Source organism: Myxocyprinus asiaticus, chromosome 48 (assembly GCF_019703515.2).
Source record: "Myxocyprinus asiaticus isolate MX2 ecotype Aquarium Trade chromosome 48, UBuf_Myxa_2, whole genome shotgun sequence".
Classification (NCBI taxonomy): domain Eukaryota; kingdom Metazoa; phylum Chordata; class Actinopteri; order Cypriniformes; family Catostomidae; genus Myxocyprinus; species Myxocyprinus asiaticus.
Genome location: NC_059391.1, coordinates 12,191,169 through 12,216,065, shown reverse-complemented (window position 1 = coordinate 12,216,065; position 24,897 = coordinate 12,191,169). Strand labels below are relative to the sequence as shown.

At 37.7% G+C, this 24,897-nt stretch overlaps 1 protein-coding gene across 3 annotated transcripts in view; it reads right to left on the bottom strand.

Annotated features, from left to right (window-relative positions):
* The window catches only part of LOC127437489 (TBC1 domain family member 2B-like), a 30,813-nt gene extending 6,274 nt beyond the window's left edge, over positions 1-24,539 (bottom strand). For 2 of the 3 annotated variants that reach the window (XR_007896570.1, XR_007896571.1), the window contains exons 1-9: positions 24,113-24,539; positions 22,029-22,173; positions 20,641-20,806; positions 17,827-17,999; positions 17,143-17,366; positions 12,356-12,748; positions 10,192-10,302; positions 9,731-9,927; positions 3,017-3,511 (exon numbers count right to left, since the gene is read on the bottom strand). Coding sequence is in view for 1 of the 3 variants with exons in the window: in XM_051692433.1 (XP_051548393.1) it covers positions 3,017-3,511; positions 9,731-9,927; positions 10,192-10,302; positions 12,356-12,748; positions 17,143-17,366; positions 17,827-17,999; positions 20,641-20,806; positions 22,029-22,173; positions 24,113-24,502 (2,294 nt within the window). In the remaining 2 variants the exon portion in view is untranslated. The remainder of the gene's footprint in view (positions 1-3,016; positions 3,512-9,730; positions 9,928-10,191; positions 10,303-12,355; positions 12,749-17,142; positions 17,367-17,826; positions 18,000-20,640; positions 20,807-22,028; positions 22,174-24,112) is intronic. The other variant, XM_051692433.1, reaches the window with a different exon arrangement.
* Positions 24,540-24,897: the final 358 nt, after the last annotated feature.

Here is a 24,897-nt window from a genome sequence, read left to right as displayed (position 1 = left end):
TCTGTTGTCTGGAGAACAGGCCGACATCAGTGGTTACTTAGGGCTTGATATTGATACAGATTTCCCAATTCGATTCCGATTCACAAGCTCTCGATTCGATTCAATTCCAATTGTGATTCGATATCGATTCATCTGGGTATATTTCAGTTATAATGTCCATTTTGCTAACAGTACATGTAAAAGAAATTCTCTCCCAGCTAATGCTGCCAATCATACAGTGGACCATCTAACTAGGTTTTTCATCATTTTGGTCACATTGTAGCTTTTTAAAAATGAACAAATCCATGTATTCTATCAATGATTATGATATTATATTGCATATCAATATTTTGTTACACGTTTACTGTTTACATGCATAATTTGTACTATTAACAAGTATTTACATTGATCTGCTGAACACGTGATAAAAGCGTTACTGTCTCTTTAAGACAACCAGCTGTTCTGTAAAGAGCACATGTAATTGAGCCCACAAATGCGATATTCTAAAATGCTTTTTGCATCTGAAAACAAAAAAGCTAGGAAAAACTTGTCTGTTGTGCTTTAAGATAGTCAGTTATTTATAATTGGCTATTATTCCATTTCATTTGAATCTTTAATTTATTGCTGTGACTTAATTTTATATATACAGGTGCATCTCAATAAATTAGAATGTTGTGGAAAAGTTCATTTATTTCAGTAATTCAACTCAAATTGTGAAACTCGTGTATTAAATAAATTCAATGCACACAGACTGAAGTAGTTTAAGTCTTTGGTTCTTTTAATTGTGATGATTTTGGCTCACATTTAACAAAAACCCACCAATTCACTATCTCAAAAAATTAGAATATGGTGACATGCCAATCAGCTAATCAACTCAAAACACCTGCAAAGGTTTCCTGAGCCTTCAAAATGGTCTCTCAGTTTGGTTCACTAGGCTACACAATCATGGGGAAGACTGCTGATCTGACAGCTGTCCAGAAGACAATCATTGACACCCTTCACAAGGAGGGTAAGCCACAAACATTCATTGCCAAAGAAGCTGGCTGTTCACAGAGTGCTGTATCCAAGCATGTTAACAGAAAGTTGAGTGGAAGGAAAAAGTGTGGAAGAAAAAGATGCACAACCAACCGAGAGAACCGCAGCCTTATGATTGTCAAGCAAAATCGATTCAAGAATTTGGGTGAACTTCACAAGGAATGGACTGAGGCTGGGGTCAAGGCATCAAGAGCCACCACACACAGACGTGTCAAGGGATTTGGCTACAGTTGTTGTATTCCTCTTGTTAAGCCACTCCTGAACCACAGACAACATCAGAGGCGTCTTACCTGGGCTAAGGAGAAGAAGAACTGGACTGTTGCCCAGTGTTCCAAAGTCCTCTTTTCAGATAAGAGCAAGTTTTGTATTTCATTTGGAAACCAAGGTCCTAGAGTCTGGAGGAAGGGTGGAGAAGCTCATAGCCCAAGTTGCTTGAAGTCCAGTGTTAAGTTTCCACAGTCTGTGATGATTTGGGGTGCAATGTCATCTGCTGGTGTTGGTACATTGTGTTTTTTGAAAACCAAAGTCACTGCACCCGTTTACCAAGAAATTTTGGAGCACTTCATGCTTCCTTCTGCTGACCAGCTTTTTAAAGATGCTGATTTCATTTTCCAGCAGGATTTGGCACCTGCCCACACTGCCAAAAGCACCAAAAGTTGGTTAAATGACCATGGTGTTGGTGTGCTTGACTGGCCAGCAAACTCACCAGACCTGAACCCCATAGAGAATCTATGGGGTATTGTCAAGAGGAAAATGAGAAACAAGAGACCAAAAAATGCAGATGAGCTGAAGGCCACTGTCAAAGAAACCTGGGCTTCCATACCACCTCAGCAGTGCCACAAACTGATCACCTCCATGCCATGCCGAATTGAGGCAGTAATTAAAGCAAAAGGAGCCCCTACCAAGTATTGAGTACATATACAGTAAATGAACATACTTTCCAGAAGGCCAACAATTCACTAAAAATGTTTTTTTTATTGGTCTTATGATGTATTCTAATTTTCTGAGATAGTGAATTGGTGGGTTTTTGTTAAATGTGAGCCAAAATCATCACAATTAAAAGAACCAAAGACTTAAACTACTTCAGTCTGTGTGCATTGAATTTATTTAATACACGAGTTTCACAATTTGAGTTGAATTACTGAAATAAATGAACTTTTCCACGACATTCTAATTTATTGAGATGCACCTGTATATATATATTATTGTAATTGTTTTTTATATATATATTTGTATTTATTTATTATTATTATTTGTTTTTATTAATTATTATTATTTCATTTTTTTTTACCCCCTGGCTGTTGGTGTTTGTACCACAATGTGATTTGTTGAATACATATATATATATACAAATAAAAAATTAAAATTACCAATTAAGGTTGATGTTATTGATATGTCACCATTTTTTATTTGAGTTGATCAATGACTGGGTTTGATTTGAGAGTGAACAACAACTTAAATTTTGGGTCTGTTCATGATACAAAGTGATAGTTTCACTTCAGAAGACTTGGAATATTGAGTCTCATGGTCTATTTTAATGACAATTTTGGGTGCTTGCTTAAGCTTTAAAGTGAGTCGTATGAACCGCCTTTGTATGCAAATCAGCAATCACAACATTATTTAAATATGCATCCTTTTGTGTTCCACAGAATATGGTTTTAGAACATGAGGGTGTGTAAATGACAGAATTTTCATTTTGGGTAACACAGTGGTGGAGATATAATCTATAGTCCTAGCAAAGTCTGCCCGAATGTTGTAGTCTACTGCATCCTCCAACCTAGCGCTCAGAACCAGCCTGCAAGTTCGGGAATTGCAATCAGCATTAATTTTGTGGCTAAGTTTGTCTCATTACCTGATTTGCATAATTACTTGTGTGTTAAAAAAACGTGCTAAAATAACAGACAATGCATGCACATAATCAACACTACCAGCAGTTGCATTTCATTCCTAACGGATTTCTCCTTATATGCTTTCGCCACATGGAGTTGTTTGGATCTGTTACCTGTTCAAGCCTTGGCAGTAGCCGATATCTGGATTCCTCCAGGAGAAAGCCAGCAGCACGTTCCTGAGTTTCTGGATGCCTTCAGAGTCAGGGGAGGCATAGTGCTTGTTGTTGGGGAGTGTCCGTAGGAGATCCAGCTCTATCTGTTTGCAGGCTGGGTTGGGTTTATCACTTGCCATGCACAGAAGGTTCTCATAATAGTCTTTCCGCTGGCTGTCACGGATCTTCTTCACATGGAAGTTCACACACCAGCTCCACACCTTGGAGCGGTGGTTATGGGGCACCCCATTTCGCATCAGTGCCTTCAGCTCTGGAGATCGAACCATCTCTCTGTTCATGGTGATGGCCAGGTAGTTGTCCCATTTCACTCTGACTGATGTCTCCTGGTCTGTTAGGGAAAGGGACCTCAGGTCCAACGCTCTCTTTTTGGCTTCAAGTTTTTCCTCCTCATCCTCCTCTTCTGGGACCGTCTTGAAGCCATACACGTCATACTCGCTAAATGAAATCAAAGAAAACATTAGCTTTGTTTGTATGTGTTCCAGTTGGAATAGGTCGTATGAGGCGAACAAGTTTCTTGATAGTTATTTACCATTGTACACTCACTGAGCACTTTATTAGGAACACCTGTACACCTACTTATTTATGCGATTATCTGATCAGCCAATCATGTGGCAGCAGTGAAATGCATACAATCATGCATATAGGGGTCAGGAGTTTCAGTTAATGTTCACATCAACCATCAGAATGGGGAAAAATTGTGATCAGTGATTTGGAGCGTGGCATGATTGTTGGTGCCAGACGGGCTGGTTTAAGTATATCTGTAAATGCTGATCTCCTGGGATTTTCACGCACACAGTCTCTAGAGTTTACTCAGATTGGTGCCAAAAAAAAAAAAAAAAACATCCAGTGAGAGGCAGTTCTGCAGATGGAAATGGCTTGTTGATGAGAGACGCCAACAGAGAAGGTCAACACTGGTTCGAGCTGACAGAAAGGCTACGGTAACTCAGATAACTCTTCTGTGAAATTGTAGTGAGCAGAATAGCATGTCAGAAGGCACAACACTTCGAACCTTGAGGCAGATGGGCTACAACAGCAGAAGACCTGTTGGGTTCCACTTCTGTCAGCCAAGAACTGAAAGCTGAGGCTGCAGTGGGCACAGGCTCAGCAAAACTAGACAGATGAAGTCTGGAAAAACGTAGCCTGGTCTGATGAATCTCAATTTGTGCTATATATGGTAGGATCAGAATTTGGCACTGTTACGTACGTGTGTACGTGTATATCTTCATACCATTGCTTCGTAGCTTTTGTATTCTGCTCTCTCTCTTTCTTTCTTTTTCTGGTTTTGTGTCATGATTGGACGGCTACACTGTTAAACCTCTGACCTCATCAGTTCCATGACGGGAGAGGAGGAGCGCTGATGCATAACTGGACTGTGGGTGGCATTAAAAAGAAAGACAACGGTGAGGCAGCAAATGGCGGCAGCGTTTGTTAGACATATAGCATGTCTTCGTTAATGGAGCGTTTTGTTTTACTCTGAACCTGTGCTGAGACCAGACCAGACTTTATGATTATCACTCAGGTGATGTGTTCTGTGTATCTATATGCCTTCAAAGATACTTGTTTATGAATGACTGTATGTACGTACTTTGTTTGCTAATCTATACCATCTCTCGCTGCAGCTTTGTTGTGTATGCTGTAACTCGGTTAAATATTGAGTAACCATATTTAAGGGAGAAACGGATAGTTAGAATGTCACATGACATACATGGAACTCATGCAGCTTCTCAAGCGTTGTATTAGATACACTAGTTATGGAGCGTGTGCCAATCTTTGTATTTTTGTTTGGTTAGTAAGTGTAGTTTATTTATGATAAATAAATCTTTCTTGTTCATTGAGGATGTTTTGTTTTGTTTATTTCTTTGTAGGCAGTGAACGAGAACTAACGAGAACACTCATTAGTTAGAATTGTTTTGTTTTATTTTTATTGCTTGGCACTGCTTCATTTCTGTTTTTCTCCTTCCCTGTGTAAATAGCAATACTGAGCACTGTACATTTTCTTATCTATGTAATCACTTCTCTTGTTGTAGTTTTTATAATTAAAGCTGCTGGTGGTGTTCGGTATAGTGGTGTTTGAGTGGTTTCTTACCTGCTATACAGTATTAGGTTTCACTCAAAAGGAATTAAAATAATCACTTTATCTCAAAGTGTTAAAAAACCACTCCGGGTTAGTAACATTTTATGGGGGCTTGTCCGGGATATTACCATATTTTTGGGGAGACAATAATAATTTTTTTTTTGTAGTGAAATTTTTTGCTGATGGCAGGGGTGTTGTTGGATAGTTGCGGCTAATTGCAAGACTAGGGGAGGGTAGTCTACTGGTATGTTGTTTATTCTCTGGTAGTTGTCATAGTGTTAAGCATGTTCGACAAGCTTTCATTCATTGTCTGACATTTAAGCAATTTGATAAATGTTAAAAGGATGATTTGTTTCAGATTGCTGAACATTTTAAATGTACAGGTGTTCAAGCAGTCATTGAAGAGACCAATAAAGTGTGTTTTGATTGAGAGACCAGTGACAATGCAAGTTTTAGTTCTGCCTGAGGCAGATATGGAAGAGGTTGATTTCTCTGGTGCTGTCGCTCAGCCAGAAGGTTCTGGGGAACACAGGGAAGTGTTGGAAGTGGCAGAAGCTGATGGGGAGTTCGAAGCTAAGGCTACTTTACCTCACTTTGGTCCTCTTTCTCCGGTCTCTTCCATGTCTAAAGACGAGGCTCGACTGAAGGTCCGTTTGGCACGTGTAGAGATGGAAGCACAGGAAAGAGCAGTGGTGCATCAGGCTGAGTATTATTTGAAACTTGTAGATCGTAAGTTAGAAATAAAGGCTGATAAACAAGTGAAACTGCAACAGATTGAGCTGGAGGCTAAGAAATCGACGGCCAGTTCATCTGCGCTGTCGAGACGTCCAGTCGCCTCTACTAACGATTCACTAGTTGATGATTCATCTCTTACCTTTGATTTAAGTCAACATATTGCTTTAGTTCCATCTTTTAGAGAAACAGAGGTTGATACGTACTTTAGTGCTTTTGAGCATATTGCTACCTCACTTTGCTAGCCAAAAGAAGCTTGGATGCTGTTACTCCAATTCAAATTGGTGGGTAACTCTCAAGAAGTATGTGCTGCACTTTCATTAGAAGATGGTTTGGACTATGACAAAGTAAAAGCAGCTATCTTCCGAGCTTATGAGTTGGTACCAGAGGCATACCGGCAGCGTTTCCGAAACCACAAAAAAGTTTCTGGTCAAACTTTTGCTGAGTTTGCTCGCGGAAAGGGGATCCTTTTTGAACAAATGGTGTTCTGCAAACAAAGTTCAGGATTTTGCTACACTACGTGAGTTAATTCTGCTGGAGGAGTTTAAAACTTGTTTACCAGAGAGAATGGTGGTTTACTTGAATGAGCAAAAGGTATCTACATTGTCACAAGCAGCTGTGTTAGCTGAGGAGTTTGTGCTTACACATAAGAATCTTTTTCAGCTGGGTGCTCAGAGAAGTTGATGGAGTCGTCCTCACAGTCTCAGTTGTCTCGACCAAAACCTAAAGCAGCACAGACAAAAGAGATAAGAGTGTTTTTACTGCCATACACCGGGCCACGTCATTGCTAAATGTTTAGTACTGAAGCATAAATCCCAACAGCAACAGTCAATGAAAGGTGTTGGTTTTGTCAACGCTGTTAGAAGAGAACTCTCTGATAGAAATCCTGATGACAGTTACAAGCCATTCTTGATGAAAGTCTTGATTTCTTTAACTGGATCACATCAAGTAGAGGTTACAATGCTTCGAGATACAGGTGCTGCTCAGTCTTTTCTGCTGGCTGATTTATTACCACTGACTGAGATGTCTTGTGGTGAGAATGTAATAGTGCAAGGAATTGAAATGGGTTTCATAAAAGTTCCTTTACACCATGTACACTTACATTGTGATCTTGTTTCAGATTTTGTGAAAGTCAGATCTTTACTCCCGGTCCAGGGAATATCTTTAATTCTTGGAAATGACTTGGCAGGAGGTAAGGTTATGCCTGTTTTAAAGGTGTTCGACAAACCTGACCTTCGCTCTTCGTCAGTTGAGCTAGCAAGAACTCATCCTGATGTGTTTACAGCTTGTGCTGTAACTCATGCTCCGTCACGTAAAATTAGTGATGTTGTTGAGTTGAAGGATTCATATATTGCTCCAGTTTTAAGGGAGGAGCAATGTTTTTCACAATCTGAAGTTGAGAATTTCATTTCATTGAACAATGTAGTAAAACTAACCAAAAAGATGTGAAATTGCAGGGAGCTCCTTCGAAATGACCTGTATCTCAGGAAAAGATTGTGCGTGCTCAGAAAGAGGATGAGACGTTGACTTTTTTTCTTCTTCTATTGTTCCATTAAGTGCTGTTAACAAAAGCAGTGTAGCATTTTTTCTTGATAAGGGGTTGCTGATTCAAAGATGGCATTCATCTACAGATGCTGACTCAGACTGGGCTGAGGTATTTCAGACTGTAGTCCCTTGTAAGTACAGACAGCATGTCTTGTCTTTAGCTCATGACCATGTGTGTTCGGGACATTTAGGCATTACAAAAACGTATAATTGCATTCTTCGTCACTTCTTCTGGCCTGGCTTATGGAAAGATGTGTCTCAATATTGTCATATTTGCCAATACACTGTAAGCCAAACCAGAAAATTCCCCCTGCTCCACTCTCTCCTATTCCAGCGGTAGGAGAACCTTTTGAGCATGTAACTGTAGATTGTGTGGGACCCTTGCCAAAGTCAAAAGCAGGAAACCAATTTTTGCTCATAATTATGTGTGTCAACACGCTTCCGAGAAGCACATTGTTAAAGCACTGACAAAGTTCTTTTCTACTTTTTAATTTCCGAAAGTCATACAGATAGATCAAGGTAGTAACTTCATGTCCAAACTTTTTAAACAGGTTCTGCAGACCTTAGCTATATCCCACAGCGTTTCCTCTGCTTATCATCCTGAAAGTCAGGAAGCATTGGAAAGGTTTCATCAAACCTTAAAATCAATGCTTCGTAAGTATTGCTTGGAGACAGGTTAAGAATGGGATGAGGGTGTTCCAATAAATTGTATTTACTGTACGTGAAACTACACAAGAGTCCCTTGGATTCAGTCCTGCTGAACTGGTTTTTGGATACTCTGTTCAAGGACCACTAAAAATTCTTAAGGAACAAATGATGGAGATTGCTGCCACTTCTCAAAGTAATGTGTTGGATTATGCCAGTAAGTTTCGAGAACATTTACCTGCAGTATGTTCTCTTGCTAAAGATTCTCTCAGAGTTGCGCAGAGAACTATGAAAAACAGACATGACAGGAACGCTGTTGTGTGATCATTTGAGTCAAGTGACCGTGTCTTGGTGTTGTTACCTATTTCTGGTTCAACCTTATCTGCTCGTTTTTCCGGTCCTAATGTTGTTGTGAGAAAATTAAATGACACTGACTATACTATTTGTACACCTGACAGGAAACGAAAGAATCGTGTTTGCCATGTCAACATGACGAAGGCTTACCATGACATAGATACCTCTCTTGACACTTCTATGGTTGAAACTACAGGGCCCGTTGTTCCATCCATGGCAGTTGTGTGTAGTTCATCATCATCTGGTGGTAGTATTGAGGAAGATGAAGATGGAGTTGTGCTGTTATACATAAATAATACTCCACAACAGTGTTCTAAGTTGTTAAACTCTAAAATGCTGAAAGATTTGTCACTTTGTTTAAGTCATTTAACTGCTGAATTGAGGCTGTTTTGAGAGCTAAGAGAGGTCCTAACCAGTATTAATATGATATTCCTAATAAAGTGCTCAGTGAGTGTATTTTAACAAGGAATATACCAAGTTGTCAGAAAAACTGAACATGGTATGAGGATGTTTGCTTCCACACTGTTTTTTTGGAACATAAAAAACTTCCTGTTCATTTCGAGTGGTGTTTTTCAAGACCAGTAGCATGACTGAACATGTTTGAAGATAAGATCTTTAGATAGGCTGGCGTTACAAAGACAAAAGTGAACACAAGTAAATGCAAATGTTATGTGACAGGGCTGGTTTTAATATTTGTTTTTGTAGGCAGGGAATTTTATTTTCATTTTCAGGTAGATGGAATTTGATAACAGACAGCATGGAGATTAAATGGGCTATTTTATATCTACATTTTTTTCTCCTGAAGTCAACAGAAGATATGTTATTCAAGGTTTCTTGAACCTGATATCAATACCATGACATCTTCAGAATAACCCATTTTAATTTGTAAATTTGTCTGGTTGTACTTGCAAGAGAGCTTTGTGTTCTGAATTGTAGACTATATCTACAAACACTGTTAGAAAATGTTTTGCAAAACTTGTACCTTTTGGGGGTACAACAGCTCGTCACTGAGCCAGTACCCTCAAAGACACACCCACAGTACCTTCTTTCCACCTTAAGGTACTAATATGTACCCTTCGGGGACAGATAAGGCATAAATACATACTGATTGACATGTAAAGGGTACAGTGGGTGTACCTTTGTAGGCACTGCCCCAGTGACAAGCTGTTGTACCCCTAAAGGTAAAGTTTTTGCACATTTGTTCTGACAGTGTAGTAGACTGAATAATTTCTTTGCTTGTAGGAAAATTATGTTTCTAAGCATGGGATTTTGTGTTACTGATGGGTTTAGGTTGACTGTGATACCTGACAGCATTTGGTTTGAGTATTGGATGCTCCTGCTGGTCTGTGGTCTCCACCTGTAGTGCATCTTCTAGTAGACGAGTGATAAACTCTCCGTTATGGCTTTGCTCTGAGGAGGAGCATACGGGAGTCTTTACCTCCTGAAGTAGAACCAGGTACTTACTCTCAACCTGGCACAGCTTGGCCTCCAAACTGGTGTACTGTAGATTCAGAATGGACACAAAGAGGGATAAAAAAGGGGTGAGCAAAAATGATTCCTCAGCATACAGAAACATTCACACATAACATGCGAAGGTTAATGGAATGCTAGGGAAAAGGAAAAGGAAATGCTAACATGGCACAAAAGCAGAAATAATCTGCGGACAAAACAGCCAGGGTCGTTTAAGTGCAACAAGTTGTTGAAGTCACTGCTGTAATTTCACTGGAAGTACATTTGGAAGATTAATAAAGACAAGAGCAAAGACCTTTGTCTCCAGTGCCTTCTCTCTGGCTTCAGCATTTCTTCGCAAGACTGTCAGCTCCAGGATTTCTTTGTTTAAGAATTTATTTTGGGATTTGTAGCCCTGAAGACTGTCCTGGAACAAAGTAAAAACCAAACAAGTTGAACATAAGACACTAAAAAGCATGTACAGAGACTAAACAGAACCTGTAAGTATTGTTATCAAGAAACAATCACTAATATTTGATACATCTCTAAACATTTCAAGTGTGGAAGGAAAAGCATCTGAAGCACTACACTAAATCGGTATATTAATAAGCATTTCTGCATAGGTCATGAAGTGTTTACACCCCCACACTCAAGTCATAATAATTAGTATGAGATAGTGTAATCATGAGAAATCGTGTGACTTATTCACACAGAGAAAAATAAACAAACCAACGAACAATTCTACTAAGATTTTTCCTAACTTTAACACCTAACCTAAACCTAGCCATGATTTTAGTAGGAAAATCACTGTTTTGTTCCACGAAAGAAAGAGAAATATCGGGTTTGGAACAAGACACAGGAAGCATATTACAGGTTACTGACATACATCAGTAATTTGTAGGAATGTCATAAAATATCAATACATCGATTACTGATCGGCATTTTATTTTCTCGAAACGTTTTTGACACATCGATATATTAGCTGACATTTAAATTAGAAGCCTAATTTGTGTACTTTCCAATTCAATGTCAGTTGGCCTTCCGTTTAATGTAGTCTGGCGTAATAGCTTTGGGAGATCACAAGGGGGTGATGCCTGTCACCGGTAGGGCAAAAGCACAGGTATCACACATGGCACGTTGTTGCGATGCACAAGGCAGTCCTAAGTTGTGAATCTAGTCACCAAACACACAATATGAAGTAACAAAGGTTTTTGTACTTCTGCAAGAATGAACAAAGTAACCTTGGTGAGTTTGCAGGTTAGTGTATGAAACTGGTGTTACAGCGCAAACTGAACAATTAGAAATGGTGACGTTTATTATGCAATTTCTCTGTATGTTGCCTTGAATAGGTTTCATTCAAGCTGTAAAACCACAAAAATACATACTTTACATACAAATACATTGTGTAGGCTATATGAAAGATAAATATACGCAATGTATCATGCAGTGATGGCTGGAGTAAATAATCTATGCCTTTTGATAATGAGAATTCAATGGAAAAATATGCGTTTTGCACTCCATGGCGTTGCAGAATTTTGAGCAGCGTTGTGTGTACCTTCATAGAAAATATTTGTTTATTATTTAAGAAAGCGCCATGTCATCTGCCAGACGCGTCTGGTGTGCGATCCCCTTTAAGTTATCCTGCCGCTCAATTTACCAAAGTTGTGCTGATAATTATGTATGAAAGGACAAAAACTATTGTGTAACAAGTAGCCTTATTTATATCTGCAATTTTTCAGATATAAATAAGGCTACTGGTTACACAACAGTTTTTGTCCTTTCCTGATCATCATAAGGAAACTTTTCTGATTATCGATGCATGAAAAAGGCTTTGATACCAAGCCTAGTAATTTGTATTGCATAAATATGAATTGAGTGACCAAATTTGTTAACTGACATTTCTTAAAATAAAATGCTGGATTGGAGGCTAGGTAAAATGTAATGCCTCTATTGTATGGATTTGAAATTCAGTTTGGAAATTGAAGTTATACTTTTTTGTATGAGACAAATCTTACATTATCTTAATATTTCGCATGATTTATAATGAGTTGTCATGAGGCTATGTTGAACATAAAATAGAGTTGACCTTGAAAGACTAAAGATTTGACTGTGACTCTACATCAGGAACATGTGAACCTGTCAGAGTCTTGTACATAACGGTTGCCATTGCCATTTGTATAACACCTTGCTGAAAAAAAAAAAAAAAAAACTAAAACCAGCCTAAATCTGGCCAAGCTGGTCTCCCAGCAAGAACAGCTTGCAGAAAGTCCAAAATCCCTCTAAAACAAGCCAACTGATCAGCCTGGGAGACCAGCTAAAACCAGCTTAGGCTGGTATTAGCCATTTTTTAGCAGGGATATTTGACCCTAAACTCCCACCCACACTGATCATCTACACAAACACATTCATGTTTTCGATCATATAGATCAGCTGATTGGGAAGTACATATTGATGTAGGTTAGGTCTGGTTCTTATACTACCTTCAGAGTGTCCAGCTCTTGCTGCTCCCTGCTGGCAGTTGGTGAGCTGCATTCAGCCGATTGGGTTCCTTCTTCACTGCTTTGCTGGGAGAGTTTCATGATGACTTCGTCCTTGGCCTGAATGGTTTCCATTAGCATTCCCAGCTGCTCATTTATCTCCCCAACTTTGATCTTCAAACTCTTCAACTCCTGCTGAAGACTCTCTTTCTCCAACGCCAGCCTCTCCATGTGGCTACAAAGTTCCTTGATCTGGGTGTCTCGTTCTGCCAGGGCTTTGGCTGCTTCTGTCTCATCCTGGTTAGGATTGCTGGGCCCCATGCTCCCCGGAGGTCCTATGGAGCTCCAGTTGCATTGGGAGCTACGTAGTGTTTGCTGAAGGAGACGAACCAACTCCTGGTAGAGGAGGACACAACGGTGTATAAAACACAAGCCTTCAAGACATTTCAGCAGACAGGAGCGACCAATCAATCACTTGCATAAACTACTCAAACACACAGAGACTGATCTGGCAAAAAAAAACTCAGGTTCTTCTATAGTCATTGATCATCCTTCAAAGTATGTTGATGAGGTCAAAGTTTGTTGTAATCTATTAGAACCAGTTAGGAAAATGTAGACCTCCATTTCAGTCAGTGGGCTTCTGTCTTTGTATCTGGCTAAATTACTCATTCATTGTTTCTCAGTTTTGTTTGGGACAATAACCACCAATGAAACTGAATAAATATGGTGGGTCAATAAACTGGGGTCCCAACAGAAATTGGGGGCTCGTCCAGGATCTGTTAAAAAATGTAATTTATGCTACCGCCAAACCATGGGTGTCATAACAATGACATTATTTTATTCGGATTAGCACTTTGGTGAAAAAAAAAAAAAGGGTTCCTAACCCCAAAGTATCAAAGGGCATTTATCTTTATGGACTGGTGAATTATCACAAAAATGTATCTACCAAAAACAGAAGCCTTTCTCTACGGTTCCTGCAGATAATATTAACCACAACTCTGTCCAAATATCCAACTTACTTTGTAAAAAGTACATTGACATTGTTACAAAATTCTGTGGGCATTTTGAAGTAATGCTCCATGAATGATGTCTGAACTACTGTAAGAAATGGGACTTCAATACAGGCTAATGAGAACAATGGGCATTGGGACAACAGGAAGTAAAATAAAAAAATAAAAAAAAGAATAACATTTTCTTCTAATGATTGCAACAGCAATTCAGAGAACACAACAAAAACAGCTTTGAATGATTTCCAATTTTGCACGAAAGTTCATTACAATGTGGTCAAAACAAATGAAGTGAGATAGTTTGGTTGGTTTAGCTAGTTACTAATCGCAGCAGTGCAGAAATTATGAAGAGCCCTCTAAGGCAAAAAACTAGTCTGACACGACTCAACACTAGGGCTGCAACTAATGATTATTTTGATAATCGATTAATCTAATGATTATTTGACTATTCGGAGATTATAACGATTAATCATTAGCTCTTAACTAATTATTCAGCTTGCGCCCCAACTTAAAAGGTTGTATTAAACATGCTTACTAACAATAAAGAGGACAAATCATCTTTTAAAAATACCTCTAAATGACATTCACTGAATTAAAGGTGGAAAAAAAATACTTACGTTTACTTCAGTAAAGAAATTCACTGCAAAAAATCCTATTGTTATCAAGTGTTTTTGTCTTGTTTTCCATTTAAAATGGTCTAAAAATCCTTAAAACAAGATACATTTACTTTAAAAGCAACATATAAGATATTCAGACTTGCTTTGGGAGAATGTATCTTAAATATATTTGTATTTTGTATGTGTATTTTTTCACTTGGTTATACTTCTGCAAGTGCAGTAAAGACAAAATATACTTATTTTCAAGATCTATTCTCTAAAAGCAAGTTTAAATATCTTATATGCTGCTTCTCAGGTGAATGCATCTTTTTTTTTTAAAGGATTTTTAGATATTTTTAATATTATATTCAACATTTTCAGATAACAATTTTTTTCTTCTGCAGTAGAGCTGCTAAAGAAAATGTACATTGTTTTAAAGGAGTTTTAGATATTTACATTGGAAAACAAGCCAAAACAAAACCAAATCAAAAACCTATTTTGTTGCAGTGTATAATGAGGTGAAGACTACCCTCTCTCACCTTTCTGTTCACTTCAATCCATCTTCAGCTCACAAAAAAATAAAACCTCTCTCTTACTGATAAAGCTGCATATTGTCAATTTTCTTCACGATAAGAAATGCACAGTGACACATATATTATGATTCAATAAGTCACGAGCCATCACGTTATAATCTAGCTGCATTAAGCGTGCGTGCTCTAGGGATGAGTGTCCCCGCGACAGAGTGTGCATCAGCCGGGTGCAGTTTCAATCTCTACCCCTTAGATTGGGACATCCGCGCAACTCATAGAAGAGGCGCTGACTGCACAGAAAAATGCCAGTTTCAGAGTTTGTAGTTATTTACATGATCTGCTTCCGTATTATTTGAACTTTAATAAAGCTAAATGCATTAAATCTAACTGCACTTAAGATGTAACGCCAGGGAGTTTCCTTTAAAGACGCTCGACACGCAAGTTTTGCTTCAGTGAAGCAGCAGCTCCAGCTCCACTTATTCCACAATGAGAGTGCTTCTGTATTTACTTATTTTGTATTTCTGCATTATAATTCCCTCAGACTTTGCGATCTACATCACCTGAAGCTGTTTGGAAAGTTTAGAGTGCATCTGGACTGTGAGCTGTGTAATTCTTCCTCTCCTCAGTCAGGCGCGAACTGCAGTGCTGCTCTCGCGCATCATCATTAGAGTTTAATGTGATCTAAATGACTATTCGACAATTAAAATTTTTGTCGACAATTTTTTTTATTGTCGACGTTGGCGATAACGTCGACTAATCATTTCAGCCCTACTCAAAACACGCAATACATTGCCCAGTAGTGCCTTCTTGTTTGATAAAAGTATCAACATGTTATTCATGTTGTTAATAAAACAACATTTTCAGTCATTAGTAGATCAGTCTTATCACACCTTTAGTCATTAAAACAAAGTATTTGTACAAATCCTTATAAGTACGTGTTAATAATAACATGATAATAATGTAGCTTGAAGTCTGAGGTGAGAATAAATAAAACACTGTTGTTGATTACTATATTTACAGTAGAGACATTATTTAGAGTTGTTAAGGTGTCTGGGTGAAAAGCACAGCCAGGGGCCAGAGGTTTTTTTTTTTTTTTACCTGCACACAAAAAGCAAAGTGCAAAAACAATACCCATTTTGTGGTTCTCAAGGCCCCTGCTTTAGATGTGATGACACCTTTACAGAAAAGCACACAAAGCAGAACAATTAAAGAAATATTTTGGGTTCAATACAAGTTGAGCTCAATTGACAGTATTTATGGCATTACCACAAAAATTTATTTTTACTTAATCCTCTTCTTTAAAAAAGCAAAAATATGGGTTACAGTGATGCACTTACAATGGAATGGGGGCCAATTTTTAAACATTAAAATAGTCCCTTTTTCAAAAGTATAACCACAAACATAAACAATGTGCGTGTTAACATGATATTAGTGTGATAAAATCGCTTTCTAACCTTTTCTGCATTAAGTTATAGCCAGTTTTACAACTTTGTTGCCATGATGACATAATGTCAACAAACCCTAAAACGACTGTAAAAATGACAATTCAAACAACTTTACAGCTAAAAAAAAACAAAACACCAGTTTTAACAGAAGAATTAATGCAAGTACTTTTATAAAATGATAAGCTTCACATTTCTGCCTTTAAACCCTCCAAATATTGGCCACATTCACTCCCATTTTAAGTGCCTCACTGTAACCTAGATTTTTGCTTTTTTAAGAAAAGAAGGGACGAGTCAAAATGTATTTTTGTGGTAATCAATATTATGACACAAATGCTGTCGATTGAGATGAACTTGTATTCAACCTGGAGTATTCCTATAAATTCAAAACTGGACTGGCAGGAGATGCTGCATCAAAGCTTGCTGTTATTTCGATAAAGGACAATTCATTGAACTATAAATATAGATGCTCTCAGACTAATAGACTGCGTCAACATTCACATGCACAATTTGTGCATTCACCAACATTTGAGAAATCCCCAAATATAAGAATTACAGCAACAAATGAAGAACTATAAGCTCTGACATCCCTGTGAAAACTATTTATAGGCCAACAGTTTTGGGCTTCTGCTTGCAAAGTTTGACCACTAGTTTTACATACTAATAGCACTAGTTTTACAACATGCAAAAAATGTAACCAGAAATAAAATAATTGTAAGCCCACATATAAAGTCTGCTAAACATAAAGCAAATACTTCTGTTATTATGGCTGGACAGTATAACGTATATACTGTGCCAAATCAAAATGTTTCTGTTATACCACTAAAAATCTTAATTAGGTTGACGTGAAAAGTCTTTATCTATCCATCTATCCATCCATCTATCCATCCATCCACTTTCAGCAAAAATAACCTTGACAATATTTTGATCTATATAACAATACATAAAATTAACCATACCATGATGACATAATATTTTGGTCATACCGCCCATCCTTATTGTTATACTTAAAAATACATGGGAGACTTTTTCACTAGAAACATCACCAGACAGCATAATAATATTTAGCTGGCGCTGGCAGCAAACTCACAATAAAAATGAAATTTATTGCATAATAATCTTGAAGGATGGCCATTGCAAGTTTGAGATATGACTTTGCATTGATTTTCAAAAAAAAAAAAGTGTCCCTTTCTATTTCATTAATTCAAATTGTACCTTCTGACTGGCAAGCTCCTCCCGGAGGTGATTCTCCTGCTCCTGCAAGCGGTTGATCTCCTCCTGCTGGCTCTGAATGCAGAGCTGCAGTTCGGAGGTCTTGGTTCCATCACATTCCACCGGCGAGCTCTCCATGCTGCGGCTTGCTTTCCCAGAGCCCATGTGAAAAGGCCGCTTCATTCGTGAGGGGCGGATATCAAACGTGAACGCAGAGCCAATGGAGTCTGTGGACAGATGCCATGAAAAAAAAAGCTACAGAAGGATATTCAAGACCTAGACCTTAAGTGTCTGAATCTTGAAAAAAAATGGCAATACACCATGTTAATTTGAGTTTTTGTCCTAACCAGCTACAACTGAATTAGTTTATATTTCTGTTGCATAGTCCATAGCTGTACAATACAGTATTAAACATCAAATTTGCACAGATTACTACTGCTTTGTAAAGCACTTTTGATTTCAGTGTGAGGACAGAAAAATTACTTGGCACTGAAAACTTGTCGCATTACACCAAGTTAGGACATAGTGTTATGGTATTGACAAACCCACACAGTTTTTTTCATTAAAAGTACATCATTCAGAAGAATGACCCCACAGAACATCCAGTCTATGAAATTTTCAATACATCTTACAACTACACATTACTCTAAATGGCAGTAAGGGGAAATGTTTGAATGATGATCTTACATCTCTGAGAGTGTGATGGGCTCTCTCTGCGCTGGCCCTCAGGTGGGGGTTTGTGCTCTGAAATGTCTCTGGTTAGAGGGTCCACCATCTCCCAGTCCTCATTGCTGGATGTGTAAAACACACTTCGTCGGTTTTCTCCTAATCGGCCAGGCCGCAAGTGGGACATACTATTTCTGATTGAATGCGGGAGAATGGAGAAAGGCTTTGACTTCACAATCTAAACATATACTGTACTTTAGATGGTAAAAGTGCTTGATGTTATAAAGAATAACTCTATACCAGTGTATGGCCAAAGGTTAAACTTGCTATTGCTTTGACTATTTGAATTGAGGAAGTATATTTCTGTTTTAATCTATTAATAGGCCTAGATGGAAACAAATTTATTTATTTATTTTTTTTTTTCTGCAACGGCTGTTATGAAATTTGCATGAAAATACTACACTTATTGGAAGGGGATAGCATATTAAAATGAGCCAAAATATAGGCTATGTTTAATAATATATGTATATATGTTGAATGTTTAATATTTTTAACAGGTTAATTTATTTGTATAATTATAGCGCTATATAAGAGTAATGTTCATTAATTTTTTCAATTTATATATATATATATACATTTCCAATTCAAACTAAATACAACTTTTTATGCCAGGTTTAAAAAGGATTCAACTTGTGGTTGTTAACTGGTTCAAGACACACATTTTTCATTGGACATCAAGTGGCATCCCAACACAGAAACAAAATTGTTCATTGTACAAAAGTAAATAAAAATGTCCTTAAAAGGTGCACTCAGTAACTTTTTGTTTGTGACATCTTGGACAGTGACACCTAGTGGTGTGGATGCAGCATCATTCAAAATCAATAGTTTTCAGTTACAGATGCCATTGTAGAAATTCACTATTCACAATCAGCCGTGATTAATTTAATCCAAGAGTGAAGATGTCCAATAACAATACGGTTACTGAGATTAAGCGAGTTGTATTCAGTTGGTCATGTGATTATAACATGGCAGCCCCCATGAGGCGCCCCTGCCCCATTTAGAATAAAACAGCTTTTATAAGGTTACTGATATGACCAGTCCTCACCTCATGTGAGTGCTCATGATTTTATACAAATATTTCAAAATTACAATTCATTTCTTTAGGAGTAAAACTTTTTTTAATGGGGGAAAAAAATTACTGAGTGCACCTTTAAAATAAAATATTGAACAAAATTCATCATTTTATTATTTCTTTCTAATTATCTTGTGAATTCTGATGGTTTCATGCTCTCACACCAAGGCCACATCCACACTAATAGGTTTTTGATTGAAAACGCATTGATTTCACTGCGTTTACGCCTCTCATCCATACTAGAATGGCATTTTCTTCCACACAAAACGTAGCGTTTCGAAAACACTCGTCTTCGTCATTGCATGCTGTGAAAAACTATGATGTAAACTGAAAGCAAAAACAGATTAGTAGGCCACATCCGTACTAATACTTTTTTAGTTGAAAATCCTGCATAATTTTGTTCATGTTTTCCGAGGATGAGGGAATGTCACACAAGATGTGTAAAAATGTGTCTAATTTAGCTAGCTTTTACCAAATGAGAGATAAATATGTCCAATACATTTTTTTTTTTTTTTTTAAACAGTACAGTTTGATTGGTCAACAACAGATATGAAAAGCATTTTATTCTCCCATTTTAAAAGTTGATAAGCCTATTCATTTTGCTACATATAGTTAAGAACCATTGTGCCAAACAGTTATTAATCTTTTCTGCAGTTCATAATAATGTTTTAATGCCTGATTTCTCTTCTAGCGTGTACAATTCTAGACTGGAGCTCACAAGTACGTGAACACAGACGAATCTTGCAATGCAAGCTTGATTTCACAAGTCATTGCATTCTGAAATGTATCAAAACAATTCATAACATAATGCAACTACACTTTTCACAACACTGCCACAAGAGGCGCTATAGCGTACATTAGTTGGAACTGTCTGCTTCTATGGTAGGTTTTCTCTTTCAACTCAACTACTGTCATGGCGGAGCAACCCTTTGAAAAGAATATTGCTGAACAAGTAAATTAAAGTCAATATATTTACAGCAACCGACTTACATAACACATTTACTTGTTTAATGGCAGACTTTTAAACGTAACTCAATTGTCCTCTTCAGTACTGAAATTTGCAATACGGTAACACAAGAACGCACGTTAAGCATGTTCAGCTGGACTGCAAGATGGCAATATGGTGGCCAAGTGCTTGGATCTGCTTCCACGTACTTGCGTAGAGTATGTTTTGGCCATTATTATGAATTATTGATAAAAAAAAACACTGACAAAATAATTATAGATTAATCGAGAGCAAAACAATAGACATTTCACCAACAAATCAATCATAACCTAAGGCATAATGTACAGTCAGCCGGATGTTTTCGCAAAATAATCTCAAACAGGGTGATCAGGTCTTGTATCACCTTAAAGGGATTTATTTTGCGATAACAACCGGCTGACTGTACAGTATCCCGCTTATTACACGGCTACAAACCAAATAAATAAATAAATGGACATAAAAAATGTATTTGAGTTTAAATTATTTTATTAGCTTACTTGTAGATATCACACAGTGATTCAAGGAGGAGGAACGATGACTCGCAATACCCTGATGAGTGGTCTGATATGTGGATAAGGGGTTGTTACTCAGAAATATCACACCGCTAGATGGCTCCAATCAGAATCAAGTATTCCAGAGACCCGTGAAATTGAAATAATTATCAACTATGTATATGTTTCTATAAGTCAATCCCAATATCTGTGTCCCAGGCTATTACCTGATCTCAGAGCCCCAGTGTCTGAGGGAATTGAGTGCTGCAGTGGGCTGGACAACAGGGCTACGTACAGACTGAACCCCAACCAGTCCATCACTGTCCATCTCAACAGCAAAGTCACTCCGGACACTTTCCATGCTTTCACTCGGCTTCTCAAAAAGCGTTGCTTCTGAAAACCCAATGCACATATAGTTTGAGTTACAGACTGTGACAGTCTGGTGTTTTTTTCTCATACAGTAACAACACCATTGGTCAGTTGAATTAAATGACTAATGCACAAAGAGATAAACAGGCACATTTGTTTTATGTAAATTAAACAGAGCCAATGACTTACAAAGTGCTGGTAAAAAGGAAGAAGCGCACTCTCTTTGTTTTGGTTCTGCCTTTTTTACTTCTAAAATAATGTTTAAATGCAACAGCTATTCTCTAACAGCACAAATCACTGCCTGAGGGTTTTGAGGACTGTAAATCCATTACAGTACCACATAGAGAGGAAGAGAAATCAAGAGCTTGTTTGCTTAAATGATGTGTGAAGTATCCAAAATTACCTTTTGCAACATCTGCCAATGACAAGATAACTTAGAAAATGTATCGGTTATAAATATTTCTTACCAGACATGAAACTGCATTTTGCATTATTTTGTATTAAAAATGTATATTTTTGTTCTCATGACAATGAAATTACTTTTTTCTTGCATATTAGTAACAAACAGTGGAGGCCATTGTGTCACTGTGAACCGCTCAATGTGAAACACTGTGATTTTTTTCCACATATTTTTATATTGGTGGCTCATTGGGAGTTTTGAAAGGAAACAAAAAACATTAGCAATCCCAGATAAGGCCCTAAATACTGTAGGTTTGAATGCCTTTGACTTAAAATGCAGAATAGGCACTGATTTGCCTCTAAAATGTATGATGAAATATCCCAGCAGATTCTGTCTGGGTCCATCCTACTAGCCAACTAGAATGTAACCGTTTTATTTATTCACCAAAGCCAATTTTTACTCACATTTGGTGCTTGGCAAGGGTTCATTTTGGACCCTGTGCACAATTGTGCTGACACTGAACCGAAATATGCCCACAGAACAATGATGCACCCTATTTATACAACTTTCTTAAGCACAAATAGACAGAAGGCGGCATGTGTCACATGACCAGAGGAATCATGTGCATTTCTGACCTTTGACTCATCTCACATGATTTGAAGCCAATCACTACAGGTTTAAAGTCTGCTTTGACTGAGTAACTGTCCTGTCATGTCCAATAAACAGCATCAAAATTTCCACAGATGAATGGAGGACAGGAACAGCAGCTGATTTCTCTTTCTTTTTCTCTGTTCTCTTTTTTTCAGTGCATCCGTCACAGTCTGCTGCTTGTTTACTATGTCTCACCTGCATCTTTGGCCACCAGACCCGTATGTGGATAAAATGGGGTGGGAGAACACCAGCTGTCTCGATGGCCAGGCATGTTACAGAACTCCCAGCGTTTCTGCTGCAACTGCTGCAGCCAGTAATGCATCATCTGCCTGCTGGGTGCCTGCACATTGAAAAGGAAATAAAAGCAGTGTGTGAAACATCCATTTTTTGCCCTGTTGTTTTGTGGTACAACAGTATAACAGGAGGAACAGGGTCACAGGTGCGAATGTGACTGTCTCCTTTGAGAAGTCATGCCTGTTTCGTTCTCAGTTCCAGTTTACGGCTCAGGGATTCTGGCCGTTGCTGCACTTTAAGTTTGAAAATAATGGGGTTTTTTTACAATAGCCGTTACACAGAAACTTTATTTTTATCCTTTCTGACACAATGTTAACTAATTAATCATTAGACTACAACGATAAAACGTGCATTCTTTATAGTTTATTACTAATTACTTAATAGGGATACTGATGAAACCTGTCAAGACAATGTCCTGGTCATATTTTACACCAAAGTAATAAAAATACATTTGAAATGATCTTTTGCATTGTGACATTATTTTCAGGACACTTAAGCACATTTTAACCACCAATTCTTATTCTGTAATACATCTAACTGTTTTTTTACTATTCCCATCGTTTTCAATAACGATTCTCATTACCGTAACACTGTCAATTTTTTACTATACTATAAAAAAGACGCTGTTGTACAACAATTTTTACCATTAAAATTAGCAAAAATGACGGACAGTACCAAGGGAGTCCTACTATGATGATGTATATATACTATATCATTTAAATAATATATATTTACTGTTATGTCAAGAATCTAATAATTTAGGCCTATGCAAACAACACATAATTATTGAAAATAATGTAGCTGTGAACACCAACATTTTCTGTTGAATTTAAAGCCATTGTTGGGTGCTATTCTTTGGGGACCCAAATTGTGCCATTTACTGGTAGATGATATTTTAGATAGATAGATTGAGAGAGAGAGAGAGAGAGAGAGAGAGAGAGAGAGAAAATAGTTGAAAAAAAAAATAATAATTTCCAATTAACCGTAATCGTTATTTGAACTATCCTTATAATGATATAAATAGCAACTGAACTGAATAGTTTGGGCTGTTTTTTTTTAGTAATATGTTTTAAATGTAAAAGGTTCCCTGTACAATTTACAGCATTAGCTCAGAGAGAATTGCTTTCAAACATAAGCAAAATGGAGATTAGAACTGAAATATACCCAAATGAATCAGAATCAAAATCAAATAGTTTTAAAATCAGAATAGAATTGAATCAAGAGCTTCGGAATGGAATCAAATTGGGAGATCAGTATAGATACCCAACCCCTATAAATAACATCAGTCAATGTGTAATGTGTGTACAATGTGTAATACATTTTCTAGAAATTATGTTAGGAAACTGACATCCTGTTTCTCTTGTCTGGCAAGAGGGCCAATCCAAGTTTGCAAAGACAGCGCAGTGCTTAATTACAAGAATCTTGTATTATCGTCCTACATACTCCAGTCATGAGACAAGATGTTTAGAGCACTGTCCAGCATGTTTTATTGTATCCTGACAACAGTCAAATGACTGAGCCAGTGTTTAACCTTTAATGTACTGTGCTTAAGATGCATTTCTACACATTTACTTAAGTATACCGTACATGTGTCCTTTAAATCAAATGCACTTTAAGCAAACACTCAAGTTCAAAATGGAGAGTAGTTTAACTGTAAAATAATAGTTATATATGTTTATTATTATTATTGCACACTTTAAAACTACAAAGCCTTGAAAAGTAAAAGAAATAATAATTGTATGATTTTGGTTTTGGTGAAAATGACTGACAGTTCCAAGATGGTCACTGATCACTTGTTGCATTAAACACTTTTTCATAGGAAGATCATTTTTTGTATTGCAAGTTTTGTAAGAAATCAATCTCCCATAAATGAAGCTAGCAAGTCCAGTGCAATGAATGTATGCCTATATATTGGAAACAGGTAAATGCATTGCATCCTCGTTGACATAGAGATTGAATATTTGAGATGTATTTAGTGTTTGTACCTTCAGCAGGAACTCCTTGCCGTCGGTGTGGATCTCAAAGAGCCCCTCTTCTGCCTCCACGTCATAGCTGAAACATGCGTCCGCTATCTCAATGTGTCCCAGCGGCAGAGCGTCTTGGGGAGTCTTAAAAAAATACAAGTAACATTTCCTCGGGTCGTACACAAACCAGCGCGTTTTGAAACCTCTCAGGGGCCCTTTCCCGTGCAGTTTATTCAAGTAGCCGCATAATTTGGGAGCCTGCTCCTTCGTGCCATCACAGTCGGCCACATGTAGAGACTTGGCCGTCAGCATCCGAGAATTCCTGCTGGGATCGGCAGCGCTATCATCTTCTTCGTGCATCTTTCTCTGGACTTTCTCCTCTATCTGCGGATACAAAGTTTCCATCCGCATGACGTCACATGACTTCCATTCTCGTGCCGCAGCGGAGGAGGATGGGAGATGTAGTTTTGTGGCCTGTAGTGGCTTCCTTTTCAATTTTAGACACTTCCGTGTGTGGGGAAAGAGCATTTGACACCACTCGAAAAAGATAAGAGAAAAACACTTTGTATTTATTGGATTACAGAAAATAATAATAAAAATAAAACAATGTCAAGAGGTAGTTGCAAGTGTTAGACAAAAAACGAACACTCCCTTTTTGAACTGTTGCCCTCTGGCCGGCGCTACAGAGCACTCAGTGCCAGGACAACAAGGCACAAGAACAGTTTTTACCCTCAGGCCATTTACCACATTAACAATTAAACTGCCTTCAGGACTCCCATCATGCAATAATGTAAATAACTATCTCA